The 13,165-nt window shown below is 46.6% G+C and overlaps 1 protein-coding gene across 1 annotated transcript in view; it reads right to left on the bottom strand.

The window, feature by feature from the left end:
• The window catches only part of LOC118505033, a 94,347-nt gene that overhangs the window by 53,644 nt on the left and 27,538 nt on the right, over positions 1-13,165 (bottom strand). The window contains exons 3-6 of the mRNA XM_036040264.1: positions 5,084-5,265; positions 4,782-5,004; positions 4,067-4,435; positions 3,768-3,988 (exon numbers count right to left, since the gene is read on the bottom strand). Coding sequence (XP_035896157.1) covers positions 3,768-3,988; positions 4,067-4,435; positions 4,782-5,004; positions 5,084-5,265 — 995 coding nt within the window. The remainder of the gene's footprint in view (positions 1-3,767; positions 3,989-4,066; positions 4,436-4,781; positions 5,005-5,083; positions 5,266-13,165) is intronic.

Below are 13,165 nucleotides of genomic sequence, written 5' to 3'. Positions count from 1 at the left end.
TAAGCGTAAACAAAACATCTAAACGTAAACACAGGATCATGCAGCGAATTGCTCATCAATGATGCAGCTCATCAGGTGACAAATTTTAATGAGGTGATGTCGTATATCTTAATCGCCAGGATAAAGAATCGGCAGAAGACGGCGCTATACCGTGAATTGTAATTAGAACTTTCGCAGTAGGTCAAGACCGCGAAGCGATTACATTGCTTGATAAGTAACTAAGTAAATAAGTAAATAAGAGAAAATCCTCGAAAATTCTGGTTCTTCTTATTTGGTTTAACAACCTCAAGAGGTCTTAGGCTGCCATTACAAGCCCTGTGTAGTCGATAACTGGTACTGCCGTGTCGCTATCGTATCAGCCACCGAACCATCCTGGATGGTCTAAACTGAGGTTGCATACTTTCAGGAGTTTGAAACTTTCGATCGTTCTTTGAGTCCCTGTGATGCTGCAGGGCCATGTCTAGGGGTTACGAATTCTTTCCAAAATTAAAAAAAAACATATAAGCTTACCATATAAAAAATAATAAAGAAAACTTAAATACCTTTTAACAACAAATAATATTCCGGCGTGATCTCTTCAGCTAATTACCGATCCGTGTTTCGACCGGCTTCCGTTTCGGTGCTCTGCTTGATCGATGTTGATGCTTATGCGGCTATGCTTTTGTTCTTCTTCGCCTGTTTTCTTTTTTTTTCGATTCCGTTCAATGAACCATATTTTGTGCGCGCACGGGTTTCGCTTCAACACGGGAATCAATCCACTGACCGCTTTACGTCAAAGCCCACCTGCCGTTTCGGGGCAAAGATGAACTTCACACGCAGTGCTGGTTTGCAGATTTTGCATTCACCATGCACCGACCAAATATGCCACCACACACATACACACAGCCACAAACTAACACACTGGTGAACGTTATGAGCGTGCACCCGAGCCCGTGCAATATACACCTTCTTCTGCAGGTTAGTTATGCACGGGGAAGCACAATGAATGTGCGAAACACCACGAAAACCGCACAAAAAGCCAGCCAAACGTGACGCTACAAATCGCTGCACCTTTTTTCTACACTTTCATCACACAGCAGCAGGAGGAAAAAGCGGCAAGAATTTGCTGACTGTTGTTTTGCCCCAAAAGCCGCTGTGCGTACAAATGCGTAACAAAGCAACCATAAAAGCGCTCGATCGATGTGGTACGACGAGATTCGGGTGGCCTCCGATGAGGAACCCTCGCAAACACACACACGCAATCTGGTCGATCCTGACACGATGAACGATCGCCGATCTCAAGATTTGCCCCCACTGGACACAAACACACACAGGCGCAACCACGGCGCACACACAAAGAGGCAACCCCAAAGGTAGGCGAGAAACCTCTGACCGGACGCGATTCTGTGTGCAACTTTCACTTTGGGGCACAAACGCAAAAGGAACCAAATCACACACGGACATACACACACGCACACACTCGCCTTTGAAGCTGTTTTCGATGTGCAAAAACGAACCGTTTCACAGGTTAGAGCGTACTTCTGCTCATCAGCACACCTTGCTACTGTCGGTGCGTAACTATGGAAACGATTGAGATGCTGTGATGTTTTGGAAATTATCACGAGTGAGCTTTGCAGAGCTAGAAGCTTTTGCCCAGCAGAAGAAACACCTTCCGAAGTAAGCGCGCAAACAGACGGAATTTCACTCGATTGCAACACAATAATAAAAACGGAACACAGAACACGAGCACAACCACTAGCGCGATTGGGGGACAACACAATAATCACAAAACCACCAGAAGGTTTCGGTTTCGCCTTTCCCGTGATGTGTTCGAGCTTGAGCAACGCGCGTCTGCAGCTACCTCTTCAGGCACGACAACAAACGATCATCCATCAACGCCAAGAAACCAGTTGATCTTAAGACGTGCGCACACGGCAGCATTTTTCGGCTGATTCGAGCCGCAATCTGGTTTAAAAATGGCCACTTTTTGCTAGATATTGCGATGAAGTGCATTGTTTGTAGTTGTAAAATTTACAATAAAAATGAAAAATGTTCAAAAATAACGAGTGATTGAGATTTTTTGCCATTTTAAACAAGAAAATAAAAATTTGCCTCACGTTTGCACGTGCCCTCATATGAAGCGGTTCTTCTTTCGCAGTACTCAACCCGGGAGAGTATACGTATAGTCTCATATGAAACCGTCGCGATCTTACGTACAAACTAGGCCTGAATCTCGAGCAGAGGGTATAAACCAATCTCAAACGGTCAAATTGAAAACAGGGTGGCGCAGAAGTCGCATGATCGATCGTTTCGTGGCGAAATTTAAACGATTTTAAATGTTTGATTTTTAATTTAACGGCACAATGTTTAATTTAATAATAATTTTTGGCCTTTTTAAAAATAATCACAGGAAATGCATGATTTTAAGTAATGGCATCTTGAAGAAGAAATGTAAATAAAAGCAATAACAATTCGACTTTCTGAGGATGAGGATTTAAAATGACTCTTCATTTGTCTACCACAAAAACTGAGAGTAGCATGGCCAGGCTTCTCGTCCAGCTTAACTCATGTTTCAATGCAACCCGTAATCAATAATAGTACGTCACCTATTGTAAACGGAGTCAAACAATACAATGCTAACGAGCAGGATGATAAACTCAAATCCACCAACTCTCGTTCCAGCAGCTCTGAAACAAACAAACGTTCATTCCGTTTTACTATCACGTAAAGCAGCTTCAACTCCGACACTCCCTATTTGTGCTAATAGCTCCATCAAAGTAATTAAAGTTCATCCCATTCTTGTTAGGAGCACGGCTTGGTTGTGCGTGCCAGCGCCTTAGATAGCCGCCCAGATCAAAGCATGGACTCGCAACCGTAGCAAACAATCCATTCCACAGTTCGAAAAGTCTCTCGGCACCCGGTCGTAATGATGCGATTAATGAGTGCTGTTTCTAAACCATTCGTTGGACGCCGCTTCAGGCGCTCCTGGCAGGCATCGACCATTTCTAGGATAGTTGGACAGAGAAGCACACGCTCGGAGGAAAGTACTTGTTTTACTTCCCCCGATAGTACAATATGCAAATAAAGACGCTTCACTATCCACTTCAAACACTTTCCCGGCTGCGATTCGATTTTGCAGGAACGGCCGAAGCTTCGGGATGTACAATTTCATTTGGTTTTTAAATGTGTCATTCGTTAGTCCAGACGCTTTGCGTGCCGGACGGAATCCCTGAGGTGATTGGGCCAATTAAAATCATTTTGCGAACAGTCTCATTGGATAGATTAGGCGCAACACTCACATTGAAATGCAGCAAGGTGCAATTGTGCATGAGAGAACTGGGGTTGACCAATTTAATGTCAGCATGGTGACCAATCGGGCATGATAGATACGTTTCCATGTGTCATTCGTAGTCACGTACAAACCGCCAATCAATGTTGGGTGGTCGAATTTGAAAACCGCTCTGTTACGATCCATTGGCGTCCCAGTTGTGTGCACAACACCTCCGGAAGAGATATCTAATGTTAGATGAGCCATGCGATCGGTACATTTTAAATATTCCTTCCCGGTCACGAAAGGCGGATCTGGCCGAACGAAAGAATTCATCACCAGTACCCAGTTTCCACGTGGCGGTAATCTAAATTTGATTCCGACCGATTTTGAGGTTTTGTCTGCCTTCAAAGCGCATACCGGACACATCGGTTGAGACGGATCGCCCCATGAATACGTCCCAAATGGCTGGCTATTTGTCCTAGAATGGATCGGTGACTGTTTGGAGCCTTGTACATACCGGAAATGCCGCGCTGCTGCTTTGACCGACGGTTGGACGATGGGCTGAGCATGCTTTCGCGTCGGGTCGACCCGAGGAAGATGTTGAGATTGGAGGGTATCTGGGTGGAGACGGAGTTCCGAGCACTGCCCGGTGCGCTCGGTGGGAATTCGCTCCAGACGGCGTCCACCATCGAATCGATACTAGAGGACCGTGGTATTGGCTTGTTGGTTTTGTCCCGCCTGTACGAACGAGGAGAACCCAGGAAAGGTAAGCGAACGAACCGCACTGGCTGTGGACGGTGTGTTGTGTATGCTTACCTTTCCCACGACAGCCGACGCGCGCTGTCATCGTTGACCGTGTTCTGCAGGCAGTTACTGCTGGTTTTCGTTGTCTGGTTGATGATCCGAGCGAGCCGGTAGATGGCACTGTTTGTGCTGTTGCTAATCAGCTGTGCCGAGCCGCCGCTTCCGCTTCCACCGCTCCCGGTAACGGAAACGTCGCTGCCCCGCTTTCCACCCTGTCCCGGACCACAGCCCGCGGCCAGCGTACCGGCCAGGCTGTTGCCGTACAAGGGCGTAGTGCTGCCACCATTGTTGGCGGCATTGTTAAAATTGACAAAGTTGAACGACGATATACCGAACGATTTTGACGTGGGTATGGGCGGATACATGCCGGGGGAGGTGATACTGTAACGAACGGATATGTGACGGTACATAATGATAACGATACAGGCACCGAGCCTGGCTCAACACTCAACACTCTTCTTAACAACCTTATTAAAGTACACTATCCAAACTGTTAGCATGCAATCCACCGTAAAGTATGCAATGCGCATAATAAAATCCGCAAAGTTATGCAATACACATGACATTCGATGTACTTTTCTCTCCAGAAATCTCTGCTACGATTGCATAACTTTCAGGCGCTGTTCAAGATTTTAATAAACTCATATTATCTCTCCTGTTTGCTCTTCATTTCCTGTGGCTACACTTCGGCCACTGCATTTGACATAGGTCACTGAACGGTACGTACCTGATAACGACCGAACCATCTCCACTCGAGCGCTTCTCGTCGAACTCGTAGATGTGTGGTTCGGCCGGTCCGACCACGGAGCTTCCGGCCGCGAAGATGCTACTACCGCCGGACGACTTGCGCCGGTAGTCGAACGTGTTGTCATCGGCCGTCAGCAGGATCTTTGGGCTGCTGCTTATGGGGGTCGTGCTGGTGGCGAGCTTCGATTCGTACAGGAAATTGTCTACAGGTTGGGAACAAAGGAACCGAAACGACCATTAGCTCCGCGCATAGCCGACTGCCAAGCGACCGGATGTACTTACTGGAGGATGCCTTGAAGCAGATCGAGTTATCGGGCGGCTGCACCTTGCTGAATGCACCTGCACCGGGGAAGTTGAACAGGGGTAGGGTGAGGGAACGGGATAACCGCACCTTCTTTTCGGCCGTTCGACAGCCGGATATTGGACGTGCTCCTCCGAGGGGTTCACCGACATTTTGAAGGGTCCTGCAAGTGAAGTAAAACGAAGAGAAGTTATATTTTCTATCAAACGCAAGATTCCGGTATGTGTATTGAAAGCTTCGGTAAGATGGACGCAGCAGTAGCGATCGGCCATTAACTGTAGCGATTTCCATTAATCAAAGCAACGAATGAATCAACCCAACAACCGCACATTCACTACCGTTGCCTTGGATACAACTGGATTAGGCTTTTTTATGATCACTACATCAAAGCTCTCTATCTCTCTCTCTCTCTCTCTCTCTCTCTCTCTCTCTCTCTCCCTCTCTCTCTCTCTTTAATTATCGATCATACACATCCAAGTGACAGCAACGCATTACAGTGGTCACATTGTGCGTGTCATGCATGGTGAAGTTTCCCACAAACTTGGACATCATCATCCTTCCATCCATCGTGAACCAACGTCCAGGGATCCATCGCGTCATAAGTTGCAACCAAACACACATCCTCACACATCCCGACACGGATCATTATTTTAGCCTCCAATTAGCCATAACTTCAACAAACGCCTCACACACGCTTCGTGGGTGCGTGCGTGCCTGTATCCCACCGCAAACTGGGACGCCTCGACACAGGCTGTCAGTGATTAGCTTAAGTGCTAATTAATTTCATCCAGCAACTGCCAGGCACGCCGACCGACAATGCAAGCAACCGCCATTCATCGTCGTACGCTGTGTCCCAGTTTTAGGGCCCAGCTCACACAGCCTTCAACGGGCCGCTAGTGTAACGAAACACGGGGCAATTAATCGTGCAGATTAGAGACCACGAGCGATAAATTGAAACTTTATCGATTACAACTTTCTACGCCGACTCCTTCGGGTGGGAGATTTAAGATGAATTGAGCAAAAAGGAACGTCCGCCGCGGATGGGTTGGTTGTGTATTGCGCAATTTTTCATGTAATCATTAAACTGTTCGTCACCGATTCGCGTACGAAGTTTTTCCGCAAAATTGATGCTAACATCATAATGATCATTATAATCGTCACCGATACCTGGTACGATGATGATGATGGTGATGGACAATAAATAGATTTTTCCTACCATTGAACCCGAGCCGCTTTGGTCACGCACCTATGCATCGAGGCCTGTGCGACATGCCGGCGGGAAAGGGATTGAAAACGAAATCGAGATCCATTCGGTCCATCGACAAACCTATTTGGATTATTTTCGCTCATTCGTGTGTGTGTGTTGCGTTGCTGTACGTGTACTTATTCCCACTTCCAGACGACGAGAAATTCGATTACTTTTATTGAATTGATTGAATTTATTCATGGTTAAAGCTCGTAAAGCAGAGGTTGTTACTGTTGCACTAAACCCCCGGGTCAACTGGGCAAAAGTTTAAGAGAGATAAGAAGAAAATGCTAATGAAACCAAACGATTTGTTTCGTTTTATGACACAAGCGTGTTTTGCAAATTGCATACTTTACGGGGCTTCGCCAGTATTTACGACACCTAGTGGGTTACAGGTATGCAATCCGCATTACAATCTTCGTACAATCTGGTAAATCTACAACATCTCTCAAAGGCCTTAAGATGTCAAAGAGTATGTGATGACATTTATTGGCCCTGTTTAAACATTTCTACAAATATGAAGCACAGTCAAGCGTGGTTTGCAGTAAAATTGCCTCCCAAACTCACCAGCATTTTGACTTTATGATTCCCCGAACACAAGCTCATCTGCAGGGCAATGGAAAGTGAACCGCAATCCAGATGAGAGAAATAAATGATCCGAAGCTAATTCATCGTTCTGCTTTGCGTGCGTATTTGCCCTTCTCGGAAAGCTGGCAGAGCTCTGTTCGTGAGCAGTTTAGTGAGATGCAAATTTTCCAAAAGTGCTCAGTGTGTAGAAAACGCAATCCGCAAGCCGGTTCCCGGAATTGGGCTGAATCCGACGAGCTGCAGACAGTTCGCCCCGAACATAAGTCAGATCCATAGGCCAGCTATTACTATCCTGAACTTCTCAGTCAAGAGGGGGTGGTGCGTGTGTGTGTGTGTGTGTGTGCATAATTCCGGGCGTTTTATCCGTGGGTGGTCCGGTCGGTTGAGCTATCTTAATTCCCTGCTCCTTATCACTCCAAGTGTCATCGGATGTATGCCGTACCAGCAACACCGTACGGATCGGATCGCTGTATTCTTTGTTTGCGTGTCCGTATAAATTTGTGTGCGCCATTGAAACCGTTTCCGAACGTAATGCTGTGGGAGGAACGGACCGAACAGACCGGAAGTGGAACCTTCATTAGTCGGTTAATTGAGGTATAAACAACAGAAATATTTCTCCTACACCTGGCTTCGTTCACCGACCGTGCCTTTCGCTGCAGACAGGTGGATATGTGTGAAAATAAAGTTTTCCTCCGGTTGAACGTCATCGGTGGGGCACTGGGGTAAGTGTGGGTATGCTCAGGGCAGAGGTGGAAGGCGGCCGGGGGTAGATGGTTACACTGTGTCTATCTTGCAGTCTCGGTCAATGGCTTTGGGGATGGTCGAAACGACCATGCGTGTGACCTACAACGATAAAGGTCAAACTCTAGGGTAATTTACAAAGGCACACTCGCTCGCCTTCTTCCTCCAACTCCTCCGTCCTCTTATCTTATCGCAGTAGGATGGTAAATTGTTTTCGAGATATTTTGGATCCTGCTACAAAGAAGACGTCGGACCAGGAACCAGACAAACGAGAATGGGGAATGAGAAGGATTTCTCAATCCTTAGTTTAAATATTTGATCTGAGGGAAGCCCGCTTTCTCTGCCAAGGGCACACCGTGATTCCCAAGTGTAGGCGAACGATCCATGGCACGTGTGGAATGTCGGGTTTAGGGAAGACGTTCTCGGTCATTTCCTATTCTCGACCGCTAAGTGTGATTGAGCTGCACATAATCGCTCAGCGAGTGACGATTTTTATCACGGACAAAATAGGCCTCCCATCCATCATAAACAACGCGGCCTTGAAAGCTTGCAGCATATCACTCAAGAAAAATCCTTTTCTCTGATTGACCCACGACGGAATGGTCATAAATCTTTCACTTTTAGCTCAGATAGCGACAAGCGGCAGTAAAGGAAGCATACAGAGGGGGAAACCCGGTACGAACCGATGTCTGCAAAATCTCCGAAAGGGTACGTACGTATTTGGATAGGATGAAAAATAGCCCACAAGCCGAAATGGATGAGAACCAGCCCTCGGGTTGCTGGTGTACCTCGTCTAAAGTAAGTCAGCAGGAAACATTTCGTTTCGTTTGGTGCTTTGTTTGGTGCCGCTATCGATCTACGTGTGTGTGTATGGAGTCCTAATCTAACACCCCCCGGTGGCAGTATATCACGCTCTATATGAATGTGGTTTCTACTAGACCACGAGAAACAGGCACCACCAGAAGAACCCAAATCCAACGTCACGCTTGCGGGGAACTCTGATCTACCCACTCGATCCAGGTTGACTTTGTGGAACAATTTCCTCCGGCAATCATTTAGCTTCTTTTACATTTTTGCATCCCGGTGTAAAGTTTTCACCGGGGAAGCAGCACCCGGGAGGAGAGGATGAATGAAGCGATGCACATAGATTGTACCAGAAGTGATCCCGGAAGTGGTTGCTTTCAATTTCAATTAATATTACCAACTTTGAAAGCGGTAAAGGAAGCGTCCCCCACCAGCGCCGTGGCGCGTCGGTTGGTGGTTCATTTTGTGTGACCCACACTGTTCTTAAGATGCCTTCAGCAAATCGTGCAACGATGCGTTAGAATAATCCGGGCCTGCGATACGATTCCAATGGGTGTTGTAGCTACGGTACTACGGTACGGTTGGAGGAGATGGAGTTTGCATTATTAAAACGTTTCCCACTCTCTCTCGCTCATATTCACACAGGAGATAATTTTTGTGAAGCACTAATGCTAATGAGCTCTTGCTCGTAATCTGTTGAATGCTAGGGAGTGGGAAAAGTGTTGCTTGAGGTAGGGTTTGCATACTGCCAGGCGTCCAGAAAATTAAAGCATAATCCAATGAACTAGCATCACTCGCAAAAAAATCTTCTGCCAGACGTTCTTCAAAGACATTATGATTTTTTTAGATTGTGTAAGTATACTTACAGGCGCTGAGAATTCAAGATACAGCACATTTTCATTTACATAAATTAGTTCTACATCAAACGTAATGCGTACCAGTTCGCCACCGTTGCCATGGTTTGCTCACAGCGGGATTGCGCCTGCAGGATATGCAATGCGACTGGTGAATGCTTCTTTCTTGCTTCTGTAGCTAAGCATTTGGATTTTAATCAATTTCTTTCGGCCACAATCATCTAGAAATTACTCAAATTTCTCTCATCTTCATTTGTTGTTCAAAACAACTCAGACTGCTCACAGAATTCAATCACGTAACCGTAAACGAAAGCATTTTAGCTCAGCTTAGCTTATCGTGATTGCAAACAGCAAGTCCATGGAAAACAATCGTTCGCTGATAACGACAAAGGTCAATGACGGTAAGGATTAACTTTAAGTTTTGATAAACCCAATCGATTTTTGTGCCTGCTCGTTGAAACAGATTGGCAACGAATCTTAAGCCATCCAACAGAGAAGGGGATCTACTTGTCCTATGCCACCTGTATTCTCTTTTCGCTTGTTTATCTGAAAATATAATAAACTTTTCACGCCACAGACAACACTTCCTTTGGCATCTTTCTGGAGCGTAACAAGTTCATTTGAGGCATTTTTCTCTGCTCCACCATTTCTCTTTTGTTTCCTTCGGTTGGCAAGGAAAGAAGACGGCACCGTACCTTCATGAAGATCGATCGTCTCCTTCACTAGCCGGAAGAGATACGTCCATCAATCAGACCACCGTAGAGGTTCCAATGCGCATCAACCTACCGTCGTGGATTGGACCGCCGTCGAAGCCATTACCGTAAGAACACCGAACCGAGACTCCACAAAATAAAACTCCGAAGCAAAGCATTAAAAATACAACCCAACCGAACCGGGTCGCGAATGTTGGTAAAAAGTGAACTTCGTCAATTACGGGCGACAATTTGGGTAGGAAATGGGGCCTCCCCTGTGGGCGAGTGAAAGGACCCAGCAAACGTCGGTTCCAATGTAGCAAAGTGACAACATTCTCGCACACAGGGGCCTCAGATTTTGTCGCATGTCTGCGTGTCTGCGGACGATGGAAGGCTATCCGTGTGAGCGGGTGAGTGATACACTTTGTTTTCCGAAAGGACATGCCAACCCAGTGCGCCAACCTATTTGGGGTTGACAGAGTGTGCATTAGGGTCTATTAGCTGGGCGACTGTGGCGCGTTCGTTTTCTTTTTTACCACCATCAGCTTTAAGGAACGTTCGCTTCGGTCGTCTGCTAATGGTTTGAAATTTAGATTTGTGATGCCCCCTTGACAGTGAGGTTCTTGAGGAAAATTGACGCGAACCACCTTGGATTTGTCATGCTCAGCGTCGGTTGAATGTTTGCTGTTTCGCATAAAAGAAAGAAAAACAAACAAATATAGGCTTTTGAATTGAAAATGAACGAAGAAAATAGAAAGCACTTGAAGGTATGCAATCCGCACGACCAAACGAGCAAAAACACTGCGGTCAGGATCGAATCAAGCTTTAAATAACGTCCAAACGGTGCCGTAAAGCTCATCAGACACGCCGAAACGTATCTGGCGACATATTTAAGTAATCGTCCTACCGGAAATTGGAAACGAATTGTGTACCGAGCACTATATCCCATCATAATCGAGCCGTCGATGAACTGTAACGATCCGAATTCACACTGTCGTGAAAAGTGCCCGGGTACGAATTAATGCCTGATGCCTGGTGAAATGCCTTTGAAGCAAGAATCAAACAGATTTCTCCTACCAGCATCGTTTGATCCTTGGCTGCCGAGTGTGCCGAGTGCGCTGTGTCGGAAGCTGGCATGCAGACAACACCCGACCGGTTCGGGTTTAATCTTCTTCGCTTCGTGACTAATTGATTGCTTTTTAATATTGCGCTGCTGAATAAATGATAGGTGTATCGGGAGGAAACATGGCAGCGCCGCTCGCGTAGAACGATTCTACCTTCCCTTCGTCCCAGATAGATTCATCCTGTGGAGCATTATATATGAGTTGCAAAGCCTATCCTGACTGCTTTCTTTCTGGGCGGAACTGGTAGAGTTTTCGGCTTCTATGAGGTTTTTTTCTTCATTATTTATTTACTACAAAGAAACACATAACAATAAAGAAGTCAATGAAACTTTGCTGAAATGAATCACTCAGCTGTTGGCCTTATTAATGCTTGCTTTCCGATTTGCATACCTTTAGGCGCCTGGTATAAAATTCAAACCCCTTTCAAGTATGGAAATAGCTGTAAATACGCCTAATAGCATACATTCCGCAATACAAAACTGCTTTAAACGCCGTGGATGATGAGTCTTCCCACGAACTGTTTCAAATTAATTTGTTCAAGTGTCAAAAACAATTGTACATGCGATTGATGCTTGTGAGAGCGCTCACATAATTGATTTTGGTGGAATGAAACAAAGCAGCAATTGTTGATACACTTACTATTTATCACCCAACAAAAACCTCCGCGCCCTGCGCGCCACCAGCTTCAATGTGCGGCTTCACATTATCCACCAGTGTCTACCGGATTGTCTTCGTAGTTTCGAGCGCTCTGCAACGAAAGTATAATGAAGACGACAGTTTGACGCCACCGCACCACGGCAGAGCACGTTGCGTTTAGTTGCGCGGTACCCAGGACCTCATCATCGCCATGCAACAAACCGAAGCACACTGGTATGCGACCACATGATGGTAATCGGCGTACATGAACATGAGCGCGCGATCTGTACAAACATCATCCAGTTTGGACGCGTACGCGTATGCTGCGGATACATCCTAGTCGTCGTCGTTGTCTCCCGGGCAACCCACGGGCCGCGTTTCCCGGCCCGAAGCCACGTGCGGTCGATAGTCGCGACAGTCGCTGTCATTTTGACAGCACGCTTGCTCCATTTCTTTCCCTTCCTCTTGCCCTTACCGCCAACCCCCTGCTACCAGCCCACAGACGCTTGTCAAGCTTCCGTAACAACCGACCGCGTGTAGCAACGACCAATGTTTACTTAGTCCCGTTCGCTCCCCATGTGCACGAGCATCGCATCGGGCGCCTAAGGACGTCCAGCGCATTTCTTTCTATTTCGCCATCTCTGGCCGTTTTCTCTGGCCGCAAACCCACCGTCGCCGGTCGTCTGCCAGCGTACGAATGATGAGGCACTTGTGCTATCGCCCGGAGGGATGTCGTTTTTGCCTTTGCTCTGGCTGCAATTCCGTTTCCCCGGCTAGCCATCATATGTGTGTGTGTGTGTGAACCCCGAAGGAAGAAGTAACCGGAAATTTTATCAACACACACAGTGCGCTCTAGCCACATGGGGTTTCGCTAGAATGGCTCAAAAAGAGTGAGAGAGAGAGGACATCCCGAAGAATGAAACCGATGGTTTGGTGGATGGCTTTTCTCTTTTCCACCCTTCCCTTTCCTTACCCTTTTTTTCCACACACGGGGAACGATTTCAAGCGAAATTGCGGCTGGACGTCGAGGTCTCGGCGAAGGTTTTCCCCCCACATGGTGATTTGATTTCGACGAATCGCTACGGGTCGCATTTCGGATGGGGACGTCCGCGCACGACGTCTTGATTCCCTCTGGTTGATGACAAATAATGAGCGGTTTGATGGAAGTAGTTTGCGTTGGCAGTTTCAGGGTGTGTGTGTGTTGCTTTTTTGCAGCTCAAGAGCTGTTGGGCATGTGTAGAAAAACAAATGACTTCATGCGTCCCTGGACAACCGTTTCAAATATGTTCAAAGTCATTTAATTTTTTGCTCTCCATTAAAGATGATACAAACAAGACGATCGCAGTAGGCTTTAAATTTATTTTCTGTCCAGACTACT

This window comes from Anopheles stephensi, chromosome 2 (genome assembly GCF_013141755.1).
Source record: "Anopheles stephensi strain Indian chromosome 2, UCI_ANSTEP_V1.0, whole genome shotgun sequence".
NCBI classification, from domain to species: domain Eukaryota; kingdom Metazoa; phylum Arthropoda; class Insecta; order Diptera; family Culicidae; genus Anopheles; species Anopheles stephensi.
The sequence above is the reverse complement of the archived record's forward strand: the minus strand, read 5'-3'. Positions and strand labels throughout refer to the sequence as shown.